Source organism: Empidonax traillii, unplaced genomic scaffold (genome assembly GCF_003031625.1).
Source record: "Empidonax traillii isolate 1590-97213 ecotype Southwest subspecies unplaced genomic scaffold, ASM303162v1 scaffold942:size440630, whole genome shotgun sequence".
In the NCBI taxonomy this organism is placed as follows: domain Eukaryota; kingdom Metazoa; phylum Chordata; class Aves; order Passeriformes; family Tyrannidae; genus Empidonax; species Empidonax traillii.
This window is the reverse complement of record NW_020956135.1, coordinates 259,512-283,052: the sequence shown is the minus strand read 5'-3', so window position 1 is coordinate 283,052 and position 23,541 is coordinate 259,512. Positions and strand designations below refer to the sequence as shown.

The following is a 23,541-nucleotide window of genomic DNA, read 5'->3' as shown; positions in this document are numbered from 1 at the left end:
ATTTGAGAGGGGCTCTACCCACGCTTGCTACAAGCGCGCTGATGGCTAAAAAGGCCAATGCGAGATAGACAAGTCCGGTTGCAGAAGGCACAGCAGAAAGACTCCCCAGGTGATATCGACAAGACGCGATTCTTTCTGCGTTGTCTTTTCTCCTCGAGAGTGATCCTGCGTGTGTTCTCAAAAGCAGCAGCAGCGTTATAGATGGTGTGTCTCCAGGCCTCCCGATTGGAGGCCAGGGTAGACCAATGGTGGTGATCAATATTGCCAAGGCTGAGGGACTGTTTCAGGCAGTCCTTGTATCTCCTCTTCGGGGCTCCTCTCTCACTGCAGCCAGTGGCAAGTTCCCCACAGAGCACAATCTTAGGGAGGCAGTGGTCCTGCATCCTGGAGACGTGCCCTGCCCAGCACAGCTGTGTTCTCAGCAGCATGGCCTCAATGCTTGGGACTGCTGCCTGCTCAAGGACAGATGTGTTGGTCACATAGTCAGTCCAGTGGATGTTTAGGATTGTACGGAGGCAGCGCTGATGGAAGCGTTCTAAGAGACGCAAGTGGTGCCGGTAAATGACCCATGACTCAGAACCATATAGAAGAGTAGACAGCACGATGGCTCTGTAAACACTGATCTTAGTACTTTTCTTCAGGTGTTTGTTTTGCTTAGCCCAGACACACTGATAGCATACAAATGAATGCACTGGATTAAATAAATCAGGAATGAAAATTCAGAGTTTAATCAGATACTTTTCACTAAACCTTAAAAGAAGCAGGGGGTGTGGGGGCAGAAAGAGGAAGCAGCAGGGGAGGGAGGGAAGGGAGAGAAGAAAGAAGGAAGAACATTTATCATTAATTTAGAGGAGTCAAACAAAACTATTTTTCACCCATCAAAATCCTTACTTAACTCTATCAAACCCCACATATTTTTGTGTATACACAAACACACAATTGTTTTAAGTCTTTTTAGATTGTGTCGTCCCCCTAATTTTTTATTTTGAGCATGCATTTCTTCAAAGCAAATATAAACTCTGTTTTGTTCCCCTAGTTTAATTTTTTTCATTAAAAGAATAGCGGGGGGAAAGTATCTTTAAGGAAGCACTTGAAAGTTACATTTCATGTAGTGATTTGGACCATCTTTATACAAAATACGACCAAACAGTTGATTAAAAAAAGTGTTTTTAGAAGTAACTGGAAAACCAGAGGTGTGTTGTCACACATAATATAAATCCATGCAGACCATCTTATACTGTTAAAATAACAGCAGTAAAATTCCCCACACAGACAAACTCTGAATTTGTCACTGATTATATGACTTGTACCAAGTCATATAATCAGTGACCTGAACATACTCTTGAGCCACTGGATTATTCCACATATACATCCATTTCACACTAGATTTAACATATTCAAATAAAATATTTAAAGTTAAACCTTTATTTCATGACTATTCAAAAACATACAAACATTTGGGTTTCTAAAATAATTTTACAAAGGAACCAAGTTTAAACTTTAATGAAATTCCTCATTAGGTTAAATACTACCATACTTTTAAGATATCATGGGGGAAAACATTGGAATTACACCACCATACAAACAAAATTATTTTAAATTATGTACACTTGGGTTGCAAGCCTTTAAAAAGAAACAACCCCTCTTTAAAGATGATAACAAAATCCAAAAGAATAAAAACCCAAAAGCTAATATCAAAGTCTAAGCCTATCACTGCCAGCACAATTCATCTGGTTGTCAGCCAGCAAGAGTTTGGGGGGGGGGAGAAGGGGGTAGGTTGATCATCTTCTGCACCAGAACACAATTAACAACATTTAAAGCCACAAAACAGAACCACTACTCTCCCTGTTACTAACACCAATTAAATTGTACTACTGAGGGAAAAAAATTAAGCTATTCACAAACTGATGCCTGTAGACAGCACCCCAACAAACCATTTGCAGCCATTGACTTTGAAAGAAAGAAACAAACCATGATAAAGCTTCCTTATTTTGAAGTGGGGGGATATGAAGAAATATGACTGCTGTGTTTACTTAAGACTTGTTGGAGAGCAACAAAGCTGCTTCCCATTCCTGTCATCGAGGGCCTACTTCAGGCATGATGCTATAATGCTAACATGTTAACCTGACGTGAAAAATAAAAGCAAGACACTCACTGTAGAACATGACTGGCATTTAAACCATTTACTAAAAATTAAAGGCAACTTCCACCATGTTTCACCAAAGATATTTTAAATACAATAGTATTATCATACACAACTCTAACCTTACCTTTAGTGTTGGGTAAATTAGAGTATTATAAAACAATAGCATTTCTCAGCATAGCACAGTGCCATAAGTAAATGTCAAAGGAACAGTGGAAGATGGTACATGAAAAGAAAAAAATTCAGCAAGAAGAAACCTTGAGACACAAGAAAATACCTACCAGACAAGTCCCTGTGACAAAATGCCACCAAAAATGCCTAAATCCTACACTTAAATAAATAAGCAAAACCCACCCCAAAAACCACCTCCAAAACTCAACTTTTCCAAACATCAGAGAGAAAATTGATATATTTATTTCTAACACTGAGATCACTGTAGTCCAAGAGCCAGAAGAGAATAAGTTTATTCCAAGGCAAATCACTAGCTGTCACATATTTCCAGGTGCAGACTATGTCCCTGTTTTTCCGTACTTTGGCCAAACCTTACAAAAAATTAATATTTATTTTATTTTAAAACATTACTTCTTTCATAAAGTATAAAACTGATATGACATGATTTCAAACTATGTCATTTGATTGACTTTTATTTTTTAAATAAGAACTTAATACTAGCATCTTTCGGATTCAATTTTACACTAACATAGGTGTCATGAAGAAGGAATTCAATTTAACCATTCCCTCTATCAAACTCACTGCCCCTGCTCTCTCATAGAAATATTTTTTTTCTTAAACCTAGGGGAAAAATATGTATATTTATCTACACACACATAAATACATATGCATAAAAATAAAATGGAAAAATATAAACAGGGTATGCAAACAGAGATTGAGAAGGTGCAGCAGTTTGTGCAGTGTGTGTGAGAAGGGCCTTGCACACTGCTTGTAGGCCCCAGAGTTAAAACCAGTGTTTCTACAGAGCCCCCGAGATGTCTAACACTTCCACACAGACAGAACTGGTAAGGAAGGAGACATCAGTACAGATGGAAGGTTGCAATGAGGGCCCAGGTCCTTATCCTGGAGAAAAGGTAAGAACCTGCAAAAGATGCTCATAGGTTGATGATCTCTTGCATCAGGTGACCGAGTTGCAGGAAACAGATAAAAGGTTGAGCAATATTAGCGGGGCCAAGACAGAGATAGATAAGTGGTTTCAGAACCATGCTCCTGTGGTGGACACCACAGAGAATGAGGCACCTTGGACCTTGGTGACTGCTGAAGAATACATTTGGTGTAGGTAGCTCAAGGTGCAGCTGCAGTGTGAGCTGCAGGTTGAGCTCTGGGTGGCTGGAGCCTGAGGCAAGGGGCTGTGAACTGGCACCAACCCTTTGCACAGCAAAGGGCACAGGGACCTGGGATGAAGCCAGGTGACTGGACACTGAGAGACATAGCAGAAGTCAAGGACCCCAGATTTTCCTGTGAGGATATAAAAGTCTGGGGGGGGGGGGGGGGGGGGTGTCCTCTGTTCGAGATCCCTCCTCAGAGGCATCCAGCTTGAGCTGTTACTTATTTAGTTATTGCACCAAGATTAAACTATTTGAACCATCTGGATGTCTGAGACTCTGCTATAGGAAACCTGGGGTCGAGTTGGTTAGGAAATCTGGTCTGACTGTGTGTGTGGTGTGTGTAGGGAGTCAAGCGGGACACCTGTCAACTCACTGGAGCTGCCCAGTGCGAAGGGGCTTCAGTCCTAGTGCAGGTGGTGCAGGTGTGACTGCCAGAGTGGCTGGCTGGCTCTTGGATGGTTGGACAGGGAAGTTTCCTTAACAGTGACCCACAAAAACAGGACTCTGCTTCAGTCTCCACCCTCCAGCATTACAAGCAAAACCAAATATGAAGCTTTAACAGCTAGAGACACAAGCAAGGTCTGCAAGGAGAAAGTGTAACAGCAGCACACACTGGTTATCACAAAAAAAAAAAAAAAAAGAGAAGTACTCATAGCAGGTGTAAAGAAAGGATATTTATTAGTTGCCTAGCATTACTTACTTAGCATTAATATCTAGGTGTGTTGAGGCCTTAGGCTGCAAGCTGTGAATTTTCACCTAGGTATGCTGAACTTCTACCTAGTTCAATAAAAGGAGGCCCCAGAGCCGGTTCTAATGAGCATGAAACAGCAAGGATTTTTAGATGCTAGAATCCTGCTCTGAGGAGAGGCTCACAGATCCCACTTTGAGGAATACTGCATTTAGGTTCAAATGATAGAGACAGAGAGCATGTATTATGAGATTAGTTAAGAGAGAGAAGGCACCAGGCTGCAAGAGGCCTGCTTATGCCTGATATGCTCTGTCCTAATGAAAGATAACAAAAAGGTTAAAGGTAGTCATAAATTAGATAGGATGGACATTTGGGGGGGTGAAGGGCTGAGTAAAGGGGTTCTTTAATAAGACTTTCACACGTAGTCAGGAAGAGTTGAAAAGTTCATGACAATGAGGAACAGAGAAAACGACCCCCACGAGGCCAAAGAAACAGGAACAACCCCCAGGAATCTACCCAAAAGGATGACTCCACCTCAACCTCTGCCTGAACCCCACCTAATATGAATATTATAACTAGATGATGTAATTTTAATAAATATTCATATAAAATATTGTAATCTCTCACCAAAACTGTATAAATTACCTGACTTTTCACTGAGAATTTTGGAGCTAGTTTGTCCAGTGTGAGCTGGTTAGCACCCCAATGTTGCTCAAAATAAATACCTTTGCTGCTTAAGGACCCAAAACTGTCTCTGAGCAGTTATTTTATGCTGGTTTTGGCATCAAGCAGAAGCTGGAACCTTAGAGATAAGAAGGAGCCAGCCTAGAGAAAATGAAGGGACCCAGTGAGGAATGGGAAGACCCCAGACCTTAATATTACTACTGGTCAGAACTGTCATGAGAGGGGCAAGGAATTAAGATCATAAAGGTATAATTACCCAGGGTTTTGTTTGTTCAGGGTTCCTCTGTGGAGGTACCCAGTTCAAGCTGTTTCTACCACTGTAGCACTCAAATAAATTACCTTATTGGACTTAAAACCTGAAACTCTGCTACAGTACACCTAGGGTGGAGAAATTAACAGTGGGTGACCCTCTTAAGGGGCAATGAGGCACCCATCTGCCAACCTGACAGAGAGTCATGAGAGGTATGCAGCGTTCTGGGAGCTAAGGTCTGAGATGTTGCCGAGAGGGTGCCACAAATTGTCGGGAGCACAGACTACTATCCTTTGCTACTGTCAGGGGCAAAGGTTTTTGGAAAAGTTGAAAGGAGGGGAAAGTGAGCATTTTATCAAGGAAACCTTGGCTGCCAGGGAAGACCTAGCATGGAAAAGAGTTCTTTCTCACACATGGTGCTGGGTATGTTCTCCCTGTCTGTAGAGAAGTAACTCCCCTGGCTACAAGAAGAGATAAGATTCTCACAGACATGCCTATGGGCCCCTGCTGGAAGACAGGCAGGCCATAAAGCTATGCACATGTGAAAGGTATTGATATAAAAGCATCAGTGTTTCCTGCTGTAAGGGTAGATGGCCTTCCAGGATGTCATTTGCCTTCTTGGCCACCCAGGTACACCACTGGTTCATGTTCAGTTTCCTGTCAATCAGAACCCCAAGGTCCCTTTCTGCCTGTCCGCTGTCCAGACACTGTCCCCAGCCTGTAGTGCTGCATGGGGTTATTGTGGCCAAAGTGCAGGACCCGGCACTTGGTCTTGTTGAACCTCATACCATTGGTTTCAGTCCATCGATCCAGCCTGTCCAGGTCCCTCTGCAGAGCCCTCCTACCCTCCTACACTCCCCCCCAACTTGGTGTCATCTGCAAATTTGTTAAGGGTAGACTCGATTCCCTCATCCAGATCATCAATAAAGATATTACACAGGACTGGGCCCAATATTGATCCCTGGGGGACATGACTAGTCACTGACCGCCAACTGGATGCAGAACTGTTCACCAGCACTCTCTGGGCCCGGTCATCCAGCCAGTTCTTAACCTAGTGAAGAGTGCACCTGTCCAAGCCATGGGCTGCCAGCTTTTCCAGGAGTATATCATGGGAGACAGTGTCAAAGGCTTTGCTGAAGTCCAGATAGACCACATCCACAGCCTTCCCCTCATCCACTAGGTGGGTTATCTGGTCTTAAAAGGAGATTGGGTTGGTCAGGCAGGACTTGCCCCTCCTAAATCCCTGCTGGCTGGGTCTGATCCCCCATGTGTCCTATAGGTGCTGTGTGATTGCACTTAAGATAATCTGCTCCATAATCTTGCTGGGCACTGAGGTCAGGTTGACAGGTCTGTAGTTTCCCAGATCTTCCTTCTGGCCCTTCTTGTGGATGGGCATCACATTGGCCAACTTCCAGTCATCTGGGACCTCCCTGGTTAGCCAGGACTGTTGATAAATGATGGAGAGCAGCTTAGCAAGCTCTTCTGCCAGCTCCATCATCACCCTAGGATGGATCCCATCTGGTCCCATAGACTTGTGAGGATGCAAGTGGTTCAGCGTGTCACTAATTGCTTCCTCTTGGATTACAGGGGTGCTATTCAGCTCCCAGTCCCTGCCTACCAGCTCAGGAGGCCAGTTGTCCTGAGGACAACCTGTCTTTCTGAAAACAGAGGCAAAGAAGATGTTAAGTATCTCAGCCTTTTCCTCATTTTTGGTAACTATGTTCCCCCTCTCCCACTCCCACGTCCAACAAAGAATGGAAGTTTTCCTTGCCCCTCCTTTTGCTATTAATGTATTTATAAAAACACTTTTTGTTATCCTTACCAGAAGTGGCCAGATTAAGTTCAAATTGTGCTTTTGCCTCTCTAATTTTCTTTCTGCATGACCTAACGACATTCTTAAACACTTCATGAGTTGCCTGCCCTTTTTTCCAAAGGTGAATAACTCTCTTTTTTCCCCTAAGTTCCTGCAAAAGTTCCCTGTTCAGCCAGGTTGGTCATCTTCCTCGCCGGCTCACCTTTTGGCACATAGAGACATCCTGTTCCTGCACCTTCAAGATTTCCTTCTTGAAATATGTCCATCCTTCCTGGATCCCTTTGTTTTTAAGGGCTGTTTCCCAAAGTACTCTCCCAATCAGCATCCTGAATAGGCTGAAGTCTGCCCTCCGAAAGTCCAGGGTAGAGGTTTTGCTGATACCCCTCTTTGCTTCACGAAGCATTGAGAACTCCATCATTTCGTGATCACTGTACCCCAGACAGCCTCCGACCACCACATCTCCCACCAGCCCTTCTGTGTTTGTAACCAGCAGGTCTAGTGGGGCCCCACCCCTGGTAGGCTCGCTCACCAGCTGTGACAAGAAGCTATCCTCCATGCACTCCAAGAATCATAGAAACATAGAATTAACTGGGTTGGAAGAGACCTCCGAGATCATCAAGTCCAACCCTTGATCCAACCCCACTGTGATTACTCCTAGAACCTCCTAGACTGCCTCTTCTCTGCTGTGTTGAGTTCCCAGCAGACATCTGGCAGGTTAAAGTCTCCCTCAAGAACAAGGACTGGCAATTTTGAAACATCCACCAGTTGCTTATAGAATAATTCATCCACCTCTTTATCCTGGTTGGGTGGTCTATAACAGACTCCCACCAGGATGTCAGCCTTGTTGGCCTTCCCCCTGATTCTTACCCATAGGCACTCAACCTTATTGTCACTAACCTTGAGTTCTACAGAGTCAAGAGACCCTCTAATATACAGAACCACCCCTCCACCTCTCCTACCTTGACTGTCCTTTCTGAAGAGCTTGTAGCCATCCATAGCAGCACTCCAGTCATGTGAGTCATCCCACCACGTTTCTGTGATGGCGACTACATCATAGTTTTCCTGCTGCATGATGGCTTCCAGCTCCTCTTGTTTGTTACCCATATTGCGTGCATTAGTGTACATGCACTTCAGCTGGGCTGCTGATTTCACCCCTAACTCTGGCTTACCACCCTTGGGCTCATCTCTGGAGAGCCTGGTTTCTTCCCCTTGAAGTTCAACAAAAACAAATGTAAGCTCTTGCACCTGGGAAAACATAATCCAGGAGCGCAGCACAGGCTGGGATCTACCTGGCTGGGGAGCAGCTCTGTGGAAAGGGACCTAGGGGTCCTGGTGGACAATGAGTTCACTATGAATGAACAGTGAGCTGCTGTGGCAGAGCCAACAGGATGCTGAGTTGTATCAACAAGAGCATCACCATCAGAGATAAAGAAGTCATTATCCCACTCTACTCAGCACCTTGTGAGGCCACACCTGGAATACTGCGTTGTTTTGGTCCTTGCTATACGAAAAAGATATGGATAGGCTGGAGAGGGTCTAGAGAAGGGCCATAAAGATCATCAAAGAACTGTGAAGCCTGCCATATGAGGAAAGGTTGAGAGAACTTAGCTTTGAGAAAAGAAGGCTTAGAGGGAGACCTTATCACCAGTATTTAAAGAGTGGTGACAAAGAAAATAGAGACTCATTTTTTACATGGAAAAGAGGAGGGGGGGTAATGGGTACAAGTTACCCCTGGGGAGATTCTGATTGGATACAAGACGGAAATTTTTCACAATGAAAACAATCAGCTACACCATGTCAATTCACAATCATAGAGCATCTCTTTCTAGCACTTTGCTTATGTAGGTGTAACTTCACTGGGATATATACGTACTGTTGCAAAATGCTTTTAGGATATAAAAGAATGCAGAAGTTTGTAATGTTCTTAAAGTGACCACGTTTCCAAGATGGTGATTGTGACTCTTTGTGTAACCCTTCTTCTTCCCAAAATACCTCGCTGTATCCTTGGAATGTCTGAGATAACTGAAAGGTCATCTTATTGGTTGTTAACCCTTTGTCATCATTGGTTGTTTGTAAGACGTCCTGTGCTCTCAGTGGTTACTTTGTAATTCCCCCAAGACCTACTTAAGCTGTTGTCAGATCAATAAATGCTCTCTCTGCCTGCATTCCCTCCTGCCTGACTGACGGCCCCATGTCCTCTCTGCCAGGGGGCCATGAGGTGCCATGGGGGGGGGGGGGGGACAGGACACCAGGGGGAGAGCACCGCTCCCCCTTGGAGCAGGGGTAAAAGGAAAGCCTCTGTTCCGGGGTTCCCTGTCCCCATCCACCTCAGCATTCATCAATGTACTTGGCTTTTTATTTTTGTTTCACTTGTCTAGTGCTGACCTAGTAAAAATTTAACATAGCCATTACTTCTTAGTATCACCTAAGCAGGGCCCAGATTCACCCTGTCTCAGGACTTAATTGTAGCCAATTTTTTTTGCCACAGTATTTTAGCTAACGTATTCATGAAAGAAAACTAGAATTCTCCTCCCCCAGCCTCCCCACATTTTACTACAAACACAAAATTACTGGCATGCTAAGGGGTAAAAAACAGTAATGGAGAGCAGCTTTCTTTAGTCCCAAATACAGTTACATTAAGTAAGCCTTAGTTATTAAAAATTAATATAAATCTCTATTCCCTGTCAGGAGATTACTTATGACCCTCTACTGCATGAGCAGTTATTCAGATTAAATCCCAGTAATTCAGATGCTAACCCTGGAAGGAAGGAGCTATTTAAGAGAAGGTACACAGTTACACATATGTATGTTAAAAAAATCCCCCTTACATCTATCATCTTCTTACAAATAGGGGGGGGAACTAAAGAAGAAGCAATTTCAAAATTTCACTTTAAATGCTACTACATTAATTTTCAATTTCCACAATTTTCACACAATTCAAAAAACGGTACAAAGCAGCATTATGAGCAATCACATCTGAAGCCAAGCACCTGGAAAACACAGTTTTGGTCCTCAAACAATATATTTGCCTGCTGGTGAGTGATGCTCCACGAGAACAGTTTATTTTGACATTGGTATTAATACCCTCTCCAACCTTCCCCTAACACCCCCCCTCCCTTAGTAGTGTCAGTGCAGTCTGTAGAAGAAACTGATACAGCTTTTAAAAAACATCCTACCAACTTACAGATCCCACAAGAGTGTAACAAGTGAGCACAATTGAACAGGTCAATATTTTTCAAGCCTGTTGCCCTGAAACAAAGTATAAACCAGTTCAAAACAATACAGAATTTAGAAAAAATAAATTTAAAATGTAAAGGGTTTTTCTTTTGGTAGTTTTTTTCCCAATTTTAGTACATGCATAAACATTCCACATTGCATCATGACAGACTTCAGTTGCTTTTCCAAGTGTTTAAAATGCTACACAGTCTAATACCTTTTCACCTTTCTTTAGGGAAAATTATTGACGTAGCTGTCATAGTTCTGATTTTAGCAAGGAATTTTTCTTTCCTTTCCCCTCCCGTGTGTGCTCTGTGTATGGGCCATCAGGTGAACAAAAGAATTGGCCTGGTCCACTGATGGCCGAGAGATTAGTCTTCTTGAAAACGAAGGGGGAGGAGTTGGGGGAGGGGGGCTAGGGTGTGTGGCTGGAAGGAGGTGGGGAGGAGAGGCTGGTGTACTGGTGGGCTCAGGACCTGCTGCAAGCTGCAGACGCTGACTGGTTTTGTTTTTCTTCCTGTCAGAGGGGAGTTTGCTGCTGCTCTCTTCTTAACAGTTCCTGGCTGCAGGCCCTGCTTAAAGTGAACCCTAACCAGTTAAAGTTAGTGAGTTTTCTTCCATTGGGAGAACTTTCTGTTTTATTGCTGTCCTTTTTCTTCCCCCTTCCCCCCCCCCTTTTTTCCAGTGTGGGAAGGGGAACCGAGTTGGTTTTTTGGGTTTTTTTCTTTCCCTCTGACATACCGGGAGGGTATTGTTTTTCCCCCATCCCACGTGGCAGTGACCAGGGATCCCACAGTGCTGCCTGGTGACAGGCACTGGACATTACAAGTTCTACTCCTCCAGTGACCCAACAGCATCACCTGGTGAATGGTACAGGACATCACAAGTTTTGTACCTCCAGTGACCCAACGGCGCCCCCTGCTGACTGTGGTTGGAACTGCACCAAAGGGTGCTAAAAATTGAACTATTTAATTTTCCTTTTGCCGATTTATCAGTTTTGTTCTTGAAGGGGATTATTGGTGGGTATAGGAGTATTGATTGGTTGTTTTACTTTTTTTTTTTCCCCGTGTTTCTGTTAATACACACATACCTTTAATAAAGGGCTGTTATTTTTCCCTTTTCCATAATTTTTCCTTCAATTGGAGTCTCTGAATTTCGGATTTATAATTGCTTAGAAAGAGAAGTTTGGATCTTTTTCTCCTAACCCATCCTCAGCAAAAGACCCTTGTCTCATTTAAACTGGGACAGTAGCAAAAACCCCAATCCAAACCTAAAAAACCAAAGGTACTCTGGAACTCCTTACACTACAACATCTGTCAGTATCACTCTAAGTTCAGAGAACTTGTTTGCCATAGTTTTAAAAATCTAATTGTTTGAGTTTTTAAAGTTTGTAGGAAAAAACATACAAGATATATGTTTCATACACATTTCTAGCAGCTCAGATGATATTTTCTAAAAGCTATTATAGGGCAAAGCCAATCATAATCAGCTTGAGAAAGTTCACATTCTTTTGAGAACTTGAAAGACAAGCAATCTCTTACTCCAACAACTTCTATCAACAGCATGCCAAAGTGGTTTAATCTTTCTTGAGGTTGAAAAGGAAAAGATACACAGTTTAAGTCATCACGTACATTTTCTAGAAATAATCACTGCAACTTATTATTGCTAACCAAGTTGCAAGAGAAAGCATTTCAGGCTATACCAAAATTTGACTTTTAAAACATCTGTTCCAGTAGGGGAAAGAGAAAACACACACCCCCAGAAAAACACAACACATTTTCATGGTAGCAAGACTGTTTCCTTTCATCCTTTTATTAAAAGACTCAAAATCTAAGTTCTATAATATAGGCATTTAAATGGTAAATTCATGGAAACAATAACTGTGAGGTAGTCATATTTAAACATCCTTGTCACATTTTCTTCTGCTCCTTTGCCTATGGGGTTCTTTGATTTTCCCTGCATTATCTGTGGTGTACCATACAAGCAATTCCTCCTCTCACTGAAAAGTTTTAAATATCATCTGATGCTTTCCAGCTAGGGACCTGTGTTGGTTTTGGTTGTGGTAGTTAATTTCCTTCATAGTAGCTCGTATGAAGCTATGTTTTGGATTTGTGATCCAAACAGTGTTGATAATTCACAGATATATTTGTCATTGCTGAGTAGTGCTTACACAGAGTCAAGGCCTTTTCTACTTCCAGTACTGCCCCACCAGTGGAAGTGCACAAGAAGTTGGGATGGGACAAAGCCAGGACAGCTGACCCCAACTGATCAAAGGAATATTTCATACCTGTGGTGGTTTTAATCTAGGCCTTCCCTGGTTACCAGTTTGTAACCAAGGAAGGGGCAGTGTTCCCAGTATCCCATACGATTTTTACGTAAATCGTGGTATAAATAAGAAGGGAGGAGAGGTCTTCACTCTCTTCTCTTCCGCCAAAGTTCGGGAACAGTGGGTCCCTGCATTGGTCTCGCTTATCTAAGGCTGAGGCCTGCAGCATCCACTGACCTGCCACGTGGAGGTTTGGAGAGTGCTGGCCATGTGTGTCAATCCTGCTTTTCTAAGGGATGTGGTGAGATTTGTTTTACTAGTTATTTTACTAATTCTCGGGTTTGATTGCATATATCTGCTCGGTGTCCCTTTTTGTTTCCTTTTGTCCCTTTTTCCCCTTTCCCTATCCCTTCGGGGGGTGTTTGGATTCCCTTTTGCTGTGTACATAGCATCTTAACTGTAATAGACATAATATATATATCTATTTTATATAACTAGATTTATTTTCGGCTTCTTCAATTTGCATAGTTTTTTTTTCCCTTTGCCCTGGAGGAAGAAGGAAGTGGGAAGGGGGGGGGGCTGCTACTGGGGGTTTGGGCTTTTGGCAGGGAGCCAAGTCCCAACCATCACAATACCGTATGACATCATGCTCAGCAGATAAAGCTGGGGGAAGAAGGAGAAAGAGGGGACATTCAGAATGATGGTGTTCTGTATTCCCAAGTCTCCATTACTCATAATGGAGTCCTGCTTTCCTGGGGATAGCTTAACATCAGCCTGCCCATGGGAAATGGTGAACAAATTCCCTGCTTTGCTTTGCTTGTGTGCATGGTTTTTCTTTCCCTATTAAACTGTCTCAACCCATGAGTTTTCTCACTTTTACCCTTCTGGTTGAATCCCCCATTCCAGGGGGAAGTGAGTGAGCAGCTGTGTGGTGCTTGCTTGCTAGGGTTAAACCATGACAGTCCTTTTTGGCACCACATGTGGGGCTTGAAGGGTTTGTGATAATGGCAGATTGACTAGGATGGGCTAGATCAAATTTATAGCTGTTACTGCTGTTTAGTTATTAATTGACAGGTTCCAGTGCTTGCTGTGGTGCTTGAGGATCATTAGGTCCAACCATTAACCCAGCACTGCCCAGTCCACCATTAAACCATGTCCCTAAGTTCCACATCTACACATCTTTTAAATACCTCCAGGGATGGTGACTCAACTGCTTCCCTGGGAAGCCTCTCTCAATGCTTGACAACTCTTTCCATGAAGAATTTTTTTTTAATATCCAATTTAAACCTCCTCTGACAGAACTTGAGGTCATTTCTTCTCATCCTATCAATTGTTACTAGGGAAAAGAGACCAACACTCTACTAGTTGCAACTTCCTTTCAAGTAGTTGTAGAGAGCAATAAGGTCTCCCTTGAGCCTCCTTTTCTTCAGGTTAAACATCCCCAGCTCCCTCAGCCTCTCCTCATAAGATTTGTGCTCCAGACCCTTCACCAGCTTCATTGTCCTTCTATGGACATGCTCCAGCACCTCCATATATTTCTTGTAATGAGGGGCCCAAAACTGAACACAGGATTCGAGGTGTGGCCTCGCTAGTGCTGAGTACAGGGGAATGATCGCTTCCCTAGTCCAGTTGGTCACACTGTCTGATACAAGCCAGGATGTCATTGGCCTTGGCCACCTGGGCACACTGTTGGTTCACATTCAGCCAGCTGTTGACCAACACCCCCAGGTCCAGTTCCACCAGGCAGCTTTCCAGCCACTCTTCCTCAAGCCTGTAGCATTGCAAGGAGTTATTTTGACTCCAAGTGCAGGACCTGACACTTGGCCTTGTTGAACCAAATACAATGGGCCTTGGCCCATCAATCCAGTCTGTCCAGATCCCTCTGTAGAGCCTGGCTACCTTCAAGCAGATGGATACTCCTGCCCAACTTGGTGTTGTCTGCAAATTTACTGAGGGTGCACTTGATCCCCTTGTCCAGATCATTGATAAAGATATTAAACAGGACTGGCTCCGATACTGAGCCCTGGGGAACACCACTTGTGACCAGCCACCAACTGGATGTAACTCCCTTCACCACAACTCTCTGGGCCTGGCCATTCAACCAGTTTTCTACCCAGCAAAGTGTACACCCGTCCAAGCCATTGAGCAGCCAGTTTCTCCAGAAGAATGCTGTGACAAAATGTCAAAGGCTTTCTTAAAATACAGGTAGACAACATCCACAGCCTTTCCTTCATCCACTGTGGATCACCCTGTCAGAGGAGACCAGGCTACTCAAGCAGAACCTGCCTTTCATAAACCTATGCTGACCAGGCCTGATCACCTGGTTGCATCTGACAAGATGGCACTCAAAATTATCTGCTCTATAACCTTCCCTGGCAGCAAGATAACACTGACAGGTCTGTATTTCCCTGGATCTTCCTTTTGGCCCTTCTTGTAGATGGGCATCACATTTGCTACCTTCTAATCAACTGAAACCTCCGCAGATAGCCAGGACCGCTGGCAAATGGTTGAAAGTGGCTTGGCGAGCTCTTCTGCCGGCTCCCTCAGTATTTTTGGGTGGATCCCATCTGGCCCCATAGACAAGTAGTGTAGCATGTCACCAACCATTTCCCCTTGGACTATGGTGGCTTCATTCTGCTCCCCATCCCTGTCAGGGGGCTGAGTACCCAGAGAACAACGGGTCTTACTATTAAAGACTGAGACAAAAAAGGCATTAAGTAACTCAGCCTTTTCCTCATCCTTTGTCACTATGTTTCCCCTCGCATCCAATAAAAGATGGAGATTCTCCTTAGCCCTCCTTTTGTTGCTGATGTATTTATAGAAACATTTTGTGTTGCTTTTTATGGCAGTGGCCAGATTAAGTTCTAGTTGGGCTTTGGCCCTTCCAATTTTCTCCCTGCATAACCTCACAACATCCTTGTAGTCCTCCTGAATTCCCTGCCTCTTCTTCCAAAGGTCATAAACTCTTTTTTTTTTCCTCGACTTCAGCCAAAGCTGTCTGTTCAGCCAGGACAGTCTTCTTCCCCACCAGCTTGTATTTCAGAACATAGGAATGGTCTGCTCCTGAGCCTTTAGGATTTCCTTCAAGAATGTTCAGCCTTCCTGGACTCCTCTGCCCTTCAGGACTGCCTCCCAAGGGACTCTGTCAATCAGGCCCCTAAACAACATAAAGCCTGCATTCTACAAGTCCAAGGTGGCAGTTCTGCTGATCCCCATCCTTACTTCTCCAAGAATCAAAAACTCTTATTTTATGATCGTTATGCCCAAGATGGCCTCCAACCTTCACATCACCCACAAGTCCTCTGTTCACATACAACAGGTCCAGTGGGGTGCCTTCCCTAATTGGCTCACTCACAAACTGTGTTAGGAAGTTCTCTTCCACACACTCCAGGTACCTCCTAGACTGTTTCTTCTTCACTGTATTGTATTTCCAGCAGACATCTGGTAAGTTGAAATCCCACATGAGAACAAGGGCTAGCGATTCTCAGACTTCTCCCAGTTGTTTATAGCATATTTCATATGCCTCTTCATCCTATAACAGACTCCCACCAGGATATCTGCCTTGTTGGCCTGATACCTTGGAGTTTTGATGTTTTGATTTTTTTAATTTTTGTAGATTTTAGAAGTAGTTATGTAGATTTTAGAGTAGCAGCAATATTATCCCTTTACCCTTAACACACCAGCTCAAACCCCTGTTACCCATTCCCATATCAATCCCCTAAATTCCTTAGCCTGTTTAGTCTTTTTTTCAAGGTAGAACTGTAAAAGAACATCTTAACCCTACGGAACAAGACATAGCTGTAGACCCAACAACCTTCAGGTCTAGAGTTCTGGAAGGCCTCCAAGGACATTACGTGCTCTGAGGAAGAGGAAGATGAAGAAGAGGGGGTCCCAAAACGCCCCCAGACCCAATTCCCAAGAGGCGTGGCGGGGGCAGAACCTGGGTGGTGGCAGGACGGGGATTGGGCGAAAATCATTATAAAACTGTGAACATCTCGATTTCGGGAGCGCGCTGGGGGTTATTCCAGAAAGCCTGGGGGCTCATTAAACCTTTGTATCCTTATCTTACCTCCTACCTAATTTGACTTGGAATCTTTTTTCCTCACAGCCATTTAGGCAACAGCCTTTCCCCTTAATACTGATGCCTTTGAATTTTTAGGATTTTTAACTTTTTGTAGATTTTAATGTAGTTATGTAGTAAATATGGATTTTTAGTATAGTTGTGTAGTTTCTCACACTTTAGAATAGCAGTTGACACTTATCAAACCCTATTCTCATGCTCAATATCAAATTTTCTAAATTCTTTAAGCTTGTTTAAGGTTCTTTCCAATGAAGGTCTATAGTAAACACATCCTGTTTAAGAAAATATGCACCCTAGGCCGGAACAACAAGATATCTTGTACCAAAAGCAACCTTGAAGGCCTGGAACCTTGGAGAAGCTCCAAAGATAATGTGTGACGGAAGGAGGAGGAAGATGAGGAAGAAAGGGGTTTTGAGACCTCCAACTCAATTCTAGGGAGGCATGCCGGGGGGGCAATTCTGGGGAAGATCTGGGGGTGGATAGCTCTCAGATTGGATGGATAGTACTATAAAATTGTAGAACCCCTGGACACACGTGTGCGCCTTTGTACTCCTTGCGGCAGAAGGCCTTCATAAGGTTGCTCTATATCTCATCTATACTAATATTGTGAGTTTTTTCTCCCGGTTTTGAGGCATCAATACTGACACTTCAACACTCAACCCTATCAGTGCCATCATTAAGCTCTAGATAATCAAAACAATCCCTAACATACAGGGTTACCCCACCACCTCTCCTTCCTTGCCTATCCTTTCCAAAGTCTTTATAGCCATCCATTGCAGCACTCCAGCCATCCCTCCATGTCTCCATGATGACAACTATGTCATAGTTTTCCAGCTGCACAATGGCTTCCAGCTCCTCCCATGCAGTTTGTCTTCCATGCTATGTGCATTGGTATAGATGCACTTGAGTTGAGCCATTGATCCTGACACTGTTTGGGGGGGGGGCAGAAGCACTAATTCCTATGTGACCATTCTCAGGTTGGATTTGATCTGGGTTGGACTTGATGATCTCAGAGGTTCTGTCCAACCTGATTGATTCTATGATTCTATTATGCCAGGGCACATGGGAAGGTGGGGCAGTCACAGAGGAGACATGCCTGCTGCACCAGGCAGGCACTTGTCTCCATTGGCCCCTATCTCTTATGTCACCATGTTCAGTTGGGAGGAGAGAGGATAGGGAATCCTCCGTATTGTGTACCTTGTCTGCCTGTCAGGCCTATCCCAGGGAAGGTAGGGTGTGATTTCAGTAGTCTCTCTCACGCTCCCTGATACTCCTCAACCTACTCACTTCCTGCCAAAGCTCTATGATTAAGGGGAGGAGTTCCTCTAAGTGCACCTGCCACAGGTGTGCTCACTACTGATGTCCGGTACTGGCATAAGAGCAGGGCACACCCTGCACCCTGACACATCTTTCCACTGGAGCTCTGTCTGGGCAGCTGTGTCAGTCGTGGTAGGTGCAGAGCTTAGAGAGGCCATGGCTTTCTGCTGGGTAGATACCACTGTTCCCTGGAGCACCTCAAAGCATCTAGCCATGGATGAGCCCACAAAAGAGCAGGTACACCCCTGGAGGGCCTGCAGTCCATGGATAAGTCCAAGCCAGAGAAGGGGCAAGGGGAGGAGTTCATTGCAATATTTAACACTAGAACCTGGTCCAAAGGGGCCAGTGGTGGAGACTGTAGCAGAAATACCTTTAAAATGTTGCAACCAATGATTTGAGCCACTTGTTATAAAAATTAGTATAGCAGGAATCACCTGAACCAATTGAGGAGAAGCCTTACAAGAAGCAGTGCATCAGTGGCCCAACCTGAGCTGGCTTTGGGGCCCAGTAACTGCACCCAACACACCAACTTCTCCTGTCCTGAGTGACCACCATAACAGATAGATCCCAAAGTCAGGGACTAAATGAAATCAATGGACATTTGTGAACATTTTGCAAGGGTGGTCCACAGACTAAGGGAATGATATCTGTGTATTGTATCAAAGGATAGAAGGGGGGGTTAATGAGGATATATTGGATAGTGTGGGACCTGAGCATGATATAAATGGTAAGGAATAAGGGGTGGAGAATGTGCTGGTTTTGGCTGCAATAGAGTTATTTTTCTTCAGAGTAGCCTGTGGTTTGGATTTGTGCTGAAAACAATGTTGATAACAGAGGGATGTTTTCCCTACTGCTGAGCAGTGCTTACACAATCAAGGCCTTTTCTGCTTCTCACACCACCCCACCAATGAGTAGGCTGGAGGTGTACAAGAAGTTGAAGGAGACACAGCCAGGACAGCTGACCCCAACTGACCAAAGGGATATTCCATACCATATAACACCATGATCAGCAATAAAAACTGCAGGGAAGAAGGAGGAAGGAGGGGATGTTCAGAGTGATGGCATTTTGCCTTCCCAAGTCACCATTATGCATGATGAAGCCCTGCTTTCCTGGAGATGGCCAAACACCTGCCTGCCCATGGGAAGTGGTGAATGAATTCCTTGGTTTGCTTTGTTTGTGCGCATGACTTTTGCTTTCCCTATTAAACTGTATTTATTGCAACCTATGAGTTATTTCAGTTTTTCTCTTCAGATGCTCTCCCCCATCCCACTGGGGGGGAACGAGTGAGTGGCTGTGTGGTGCTTAGTTGCCAGCTGGGGTTAAACCACAACAGGTCCATAATTTGTCTAACTTCTCACAATGCCTATTAACACAAAATAGCACCACTGAATTCTACAAGATTAATCTCTTGAACTGGAACTACTAATTACTGAGATTCTAGTATTGTATCCCTAGCTTTAGGATGCAAGGAACATTAAAACTCAAATATTTCTTCAACCAAATAGAATGCTGTCATAATTACCTGCTACACAGTGTTGTTACATAAGTATAATCTCACGAACAGCAATTTTGATCCTCTGCTCTTCAGAGGTCGTCTTACATAAGAGGACAAGCAAAGTACTTCACCTATTGCCCCCTTCTCTTCCTGTACAGTCCAGGGTCAGTGCCTTTTCTTTAGATGTTTTTATTTGAAATAGTTCAGCAAAAGGTGAAAAAGAACACCACACTTATCCTGAAGGCTTGTAGTTGTCCGTGTTGAAACCCCACTGTTGTGTTGTATCTTATTCAAGAATTGAGCCAAAAAGCAGCAAAAAGATTGCAGGATAGCAAAAGAGGCAGCTTGATTCATCAGATGATGATAACTGCAACAAGAGAGAACCAGCCTTTTTCTCCCCTTTCAAAAAAGCCTGTTTGAAACTGGAAGGTAGGAGGAAATCTTCAGACACCTAAGCCTAAATTAGAACCTTCCTGTTTTTCCCCTCACCCTTTCTGAATATACTCAAGAAAAACCATGCATACCTTATATATAATGAGAGAAAGAAACAATGTACAAAACTTAATTTTCACTTATCTATTCACCTGTGTTTGTCAATTTACCCTATCCCACCTTTTCACATCGTCCTCCCTTTGCTCTTGCATTGCTGTCCTTTCCCAAACAACTCTGTCCTGGGTGTAATTTGTTTTCCCTCCTCTTCTTGGCCCAGGTGGCCAAGAAGGCCAATGGCATCCTGGCCTGCATCAAGAACAGTGTGGCCAGCAGGAGCAGGGCAGTGATCCTTCCCCTGTACTCTGTGTTGGTGAGGCCACACCTTGAGTATTGTGTTCAGCTCTGGGCCCCTCAGTTCAGGAAGGACATTGAGGTGCTGGAGCGGGTCCAGAGAAGAGCAACGAGGCTGGTGAAGGGACTTGAGCACAAGTCCTATGAGGAGAGGCTGAGGGAGCTGGGGTTGTTTAGTCTGGAGAAGAGAAGGCTTAGAGGTGACCTCATCACTCTCTTCAACTACCTGAGAGAAGGTTATAGCCAGGTGGGGGTCGGTCTCTTCTCCCAGGCAATCAGTAGCAGGACAAGAGGGCATGGGCTTAAACTCTGTCAGGGGAGGTTTAGGTTGGATATTAGAAAGAAGTTCTTTACAGAGAGTGATCAGGCATTGGAATGGCCTACCCAGAGAGGTGGTGGATTCACCATCCCTGGAGGTTTTTAAGATGAGGCTGGATGTGGCAGTGAGTGCCATGATCTAGTAATCACAGTGGGGTTGGATCAAGGGTTGGACTTGATGATCTCGGAGGTCTCTTCCAACCCAGTTAATTCTATGATTCCATGATTCATTGATCAATGTGATTCCAAGACACCAAATATCAACAGAAATGATAAACACTATCAAGACTAAAATTGGAAGAACTCTAGATCTAAAACAGAGCAAGGCAAATTAAGCTACAGAATAAAGATGCTTGTCATGGGTTCAAGTGACTGAATTTTTGGTAATAGGGGGCCATAGAGATGATTTCAATTAGAAGCTACTAGAAGCTTTTGCTATTCTATGAAAAAGCCAATGATAGCCAGCTCTAGGATGGACTTCCTACTACTAGCCAATAATATTCGCTTTTGTGATAACATATTTAAGAACATAGGAAGAAAAGGTTTGTGTCCCAGAAGAAACTCCAGCTTGAAGGAGAGCAGAGGAGAATATGAGATAGCAATGTAGACTCCAAGGTCAATGTAGCAGGAGGGGGGAGGAAGAGGCCTGGGGAGGCCTCCCTCTCCCCCCTCCAGCAGGGGAAAGACTGAAAGCTGAGACCCCTGCTGCCTGTGGAAGATTATTGGGGTGCAGAGACCCCCCTGCAGCTCATGAAGGAGTCCATGCTGGAGTAGAGGAGTGCATGAGGTGGCTGTGACTCCGTGGGAGACCTAAGATGAAACAGTCTTGCTGGAGACCTGTGGCCTATGGAGAGAGAAACCTATGCTAGAGCAAGTTGTCCCAGGTAGGACTTGTGGCCCTGTGGGGAAATCCACGCCAGTGCAACTCATTCGTGCCCCAAGGGACAGCAGATTATGGAAGAACTGTGGCCTGAGGGATGGACCCACACCAGAGAGGTCTATCAGAGACTGTCTCCCATGGGGAGGGACCTCACAAGAATCAGGGGAGGACTCAAAGCCATTACCCTCCCCTGTTACCGTGGTGAGGACTATGGTAAAGCAAGATGTCCCCTTGTAGCCCATAGAGAAGACTGTCAGAGTGTAGAGAGAGACACCTCTGCACCTGCTGGAAGAGTGACCCCCCCAGGACAGTGAACTGGAAAGAGTTCCTATCTGAGAGATGGATTTTAACAGCGGCAGAAGCAGCCACTGGCTGTGCCTTTCCCCCTTTTTTTCATCTCCCTGTGCATCTGAGGGAAGGGGGGAGTGGAAGGAAGGTGTTGTGTTTTAAAACTGTTTTATTATTTTACTCTTTTAGCTCTTATTCTATTAGCGATAAATTAGCTTTTAGTTTAAGTTTGTTAGCAATAAATTTAAGTTCTATTCTCTTTGAGTCTGTTTGCCTATGAAAATTAGTTAATAAGTGAATCTCCCAGTCCCTATCTCTACTTAGGAATTCTCTGACTGTTTTTTTTTTTTTTCCCTCAGCTCAGAGAAAGTCAAAGGGGCAGGAGAGGGGAAAAACGGTTTTCAATAAGTGTTTAAAATCCATCCAGGGTCAAAACCAAGACAATGCTGTTAATATGATGTATAAAGAAAGGGAATATTCAGTATTTGCTGTTGAAGAGAATTTCTGCTCTTTTAGGTACTTAATTCTGTTAGCCAAAACAGAATTCCTGCATTTCTATGTCCCTCTTTAAAAAATATGTCATATAAGCCTTCCTCTCTGTGCTTCAATTTTTATATTGTTTCTATATTATATATATAAAATCCAGTAAAATTAAAACAGCATTATTTGATAAAATATATTCTTGAATAAGAAACTATATGTTACATACATTGTACTTTGTTCAATTGGAAAAAAAAACACAAACAAAACAACCAAACCCAACAACACAGAAAAGACAGGAATGCATGAGAGTGTACAAAATAGTTACAGGAGCATCACAGGAGCATGAAAAAAAAGAAGCAAAAGTAATGCATAAAGCAAAAATGGCCTCTTCCATCCTACTGAAGTGAGACTACTCTACTATGCAAACAAATCACTGCAGTGATGCCAAGTGACAGTGCTAACCTGCTGTAGTAGGCATGAAGGAATATAGGCTAAGAGTGAATAGCATACTCTCAGGATAGGATTTCTACATGAAAAATTATCATTTCATGTATGTTGGCAAACCAATGTAAAGTCCACAGAGAACATCTTCCAGGATATGTAGTAAACAAACTTCTCACACCCCTAGCCCTTGAGTCAAATAGTTGCAATTGTACAGCAGCAGATGTGAAATCTGATTTGGTATGAAAGTTTGATACTGTCTCTGGATATTCTCAATATATTCAAGAGCAATTTAAGAGAGATACACAAAAACAATATTTCTTTTCAATCTTATGCAAGAAAAGCAAGACAGCTTACTGAGAGGACCAAGAGATAATTGTTACATGTTTGCACCTGTTAATTTTTCAAACCCCAATTGTGGTAGTGCTTCCCCTCCCTCCTCCAGTTGCACTATGATCTCAAATGCTCGGTTAGGCCTTGGCCTTGATGAACAGCACCTGGGCTGAGCTCCTCTTGAGCTTATTAGAAAGTCTGTTCCCAGGAACTAATGCTGGCTAAAAAGCTCCTGTTTTTTTAACAGCCTTAGAAACTTATTTTTCTTGCCTGAATAACAACCCAAGTGGAATAACATTTTTATTATTGAACTTTCAAAGAAAGTTACTGACCCAAATTGGGGCCAGGATGAAAAATTACTATGACTAAAGCCAACTCTCTTGTGACCCTATAAACAGTGGTCCTAAGTGAGATCCTTTGAGCTCTCCTGGACTGCAGCAGGCTGTGACCAGCAACCTCCCTCTGAGTGGGGACACCTCTCAGAGAAAGCAAACTCTCGCATTTGCTATACACTGAGGATTACCGAACAATGATGGATCCTGGGCTGATATCCCCCACTCCTCGAGGCTCAACCCTTTGCCCACTGAGAAGATGCAAAGGCATCCAATATGAGCACTTCACTGAATTCGAGGGGAATTTTTCACAGATATATACCTTGTACAGACTCCTTTAGGTATGTATGCTTACAAGTGTGAATGTGCAATAGCAAATGTACTAGGAA

At 43.8% G+C, this 23,541-nt stretch overlaps 1 protein-coding gene across 1 annotated transcript in view; it reads right to left on the bottom strand.

Moving 5' to 3' along the window:
- LOC114067624 (chromodomain-helicase-DNA-binding protein 1-like) overlaps positions 1 to 7,474 on the bottom strand; it is a 53,567-nt gene extending 46,093 nt beyond the window's left edge. Inside the window, exon 1 of the mRNA XM_027903190.1 lies at positions 7,121 to 7,474. Within this exon, the coding sequence (XP_027758991.1) occupies positions 7,121 to 7,474 (354 nt within the window). The remainder of the gene's footprint in view (positions 1 to 7,120) is intronic.
- Positions 7,475 to 23,541: the final 16,067 nt, after the last annotated feature.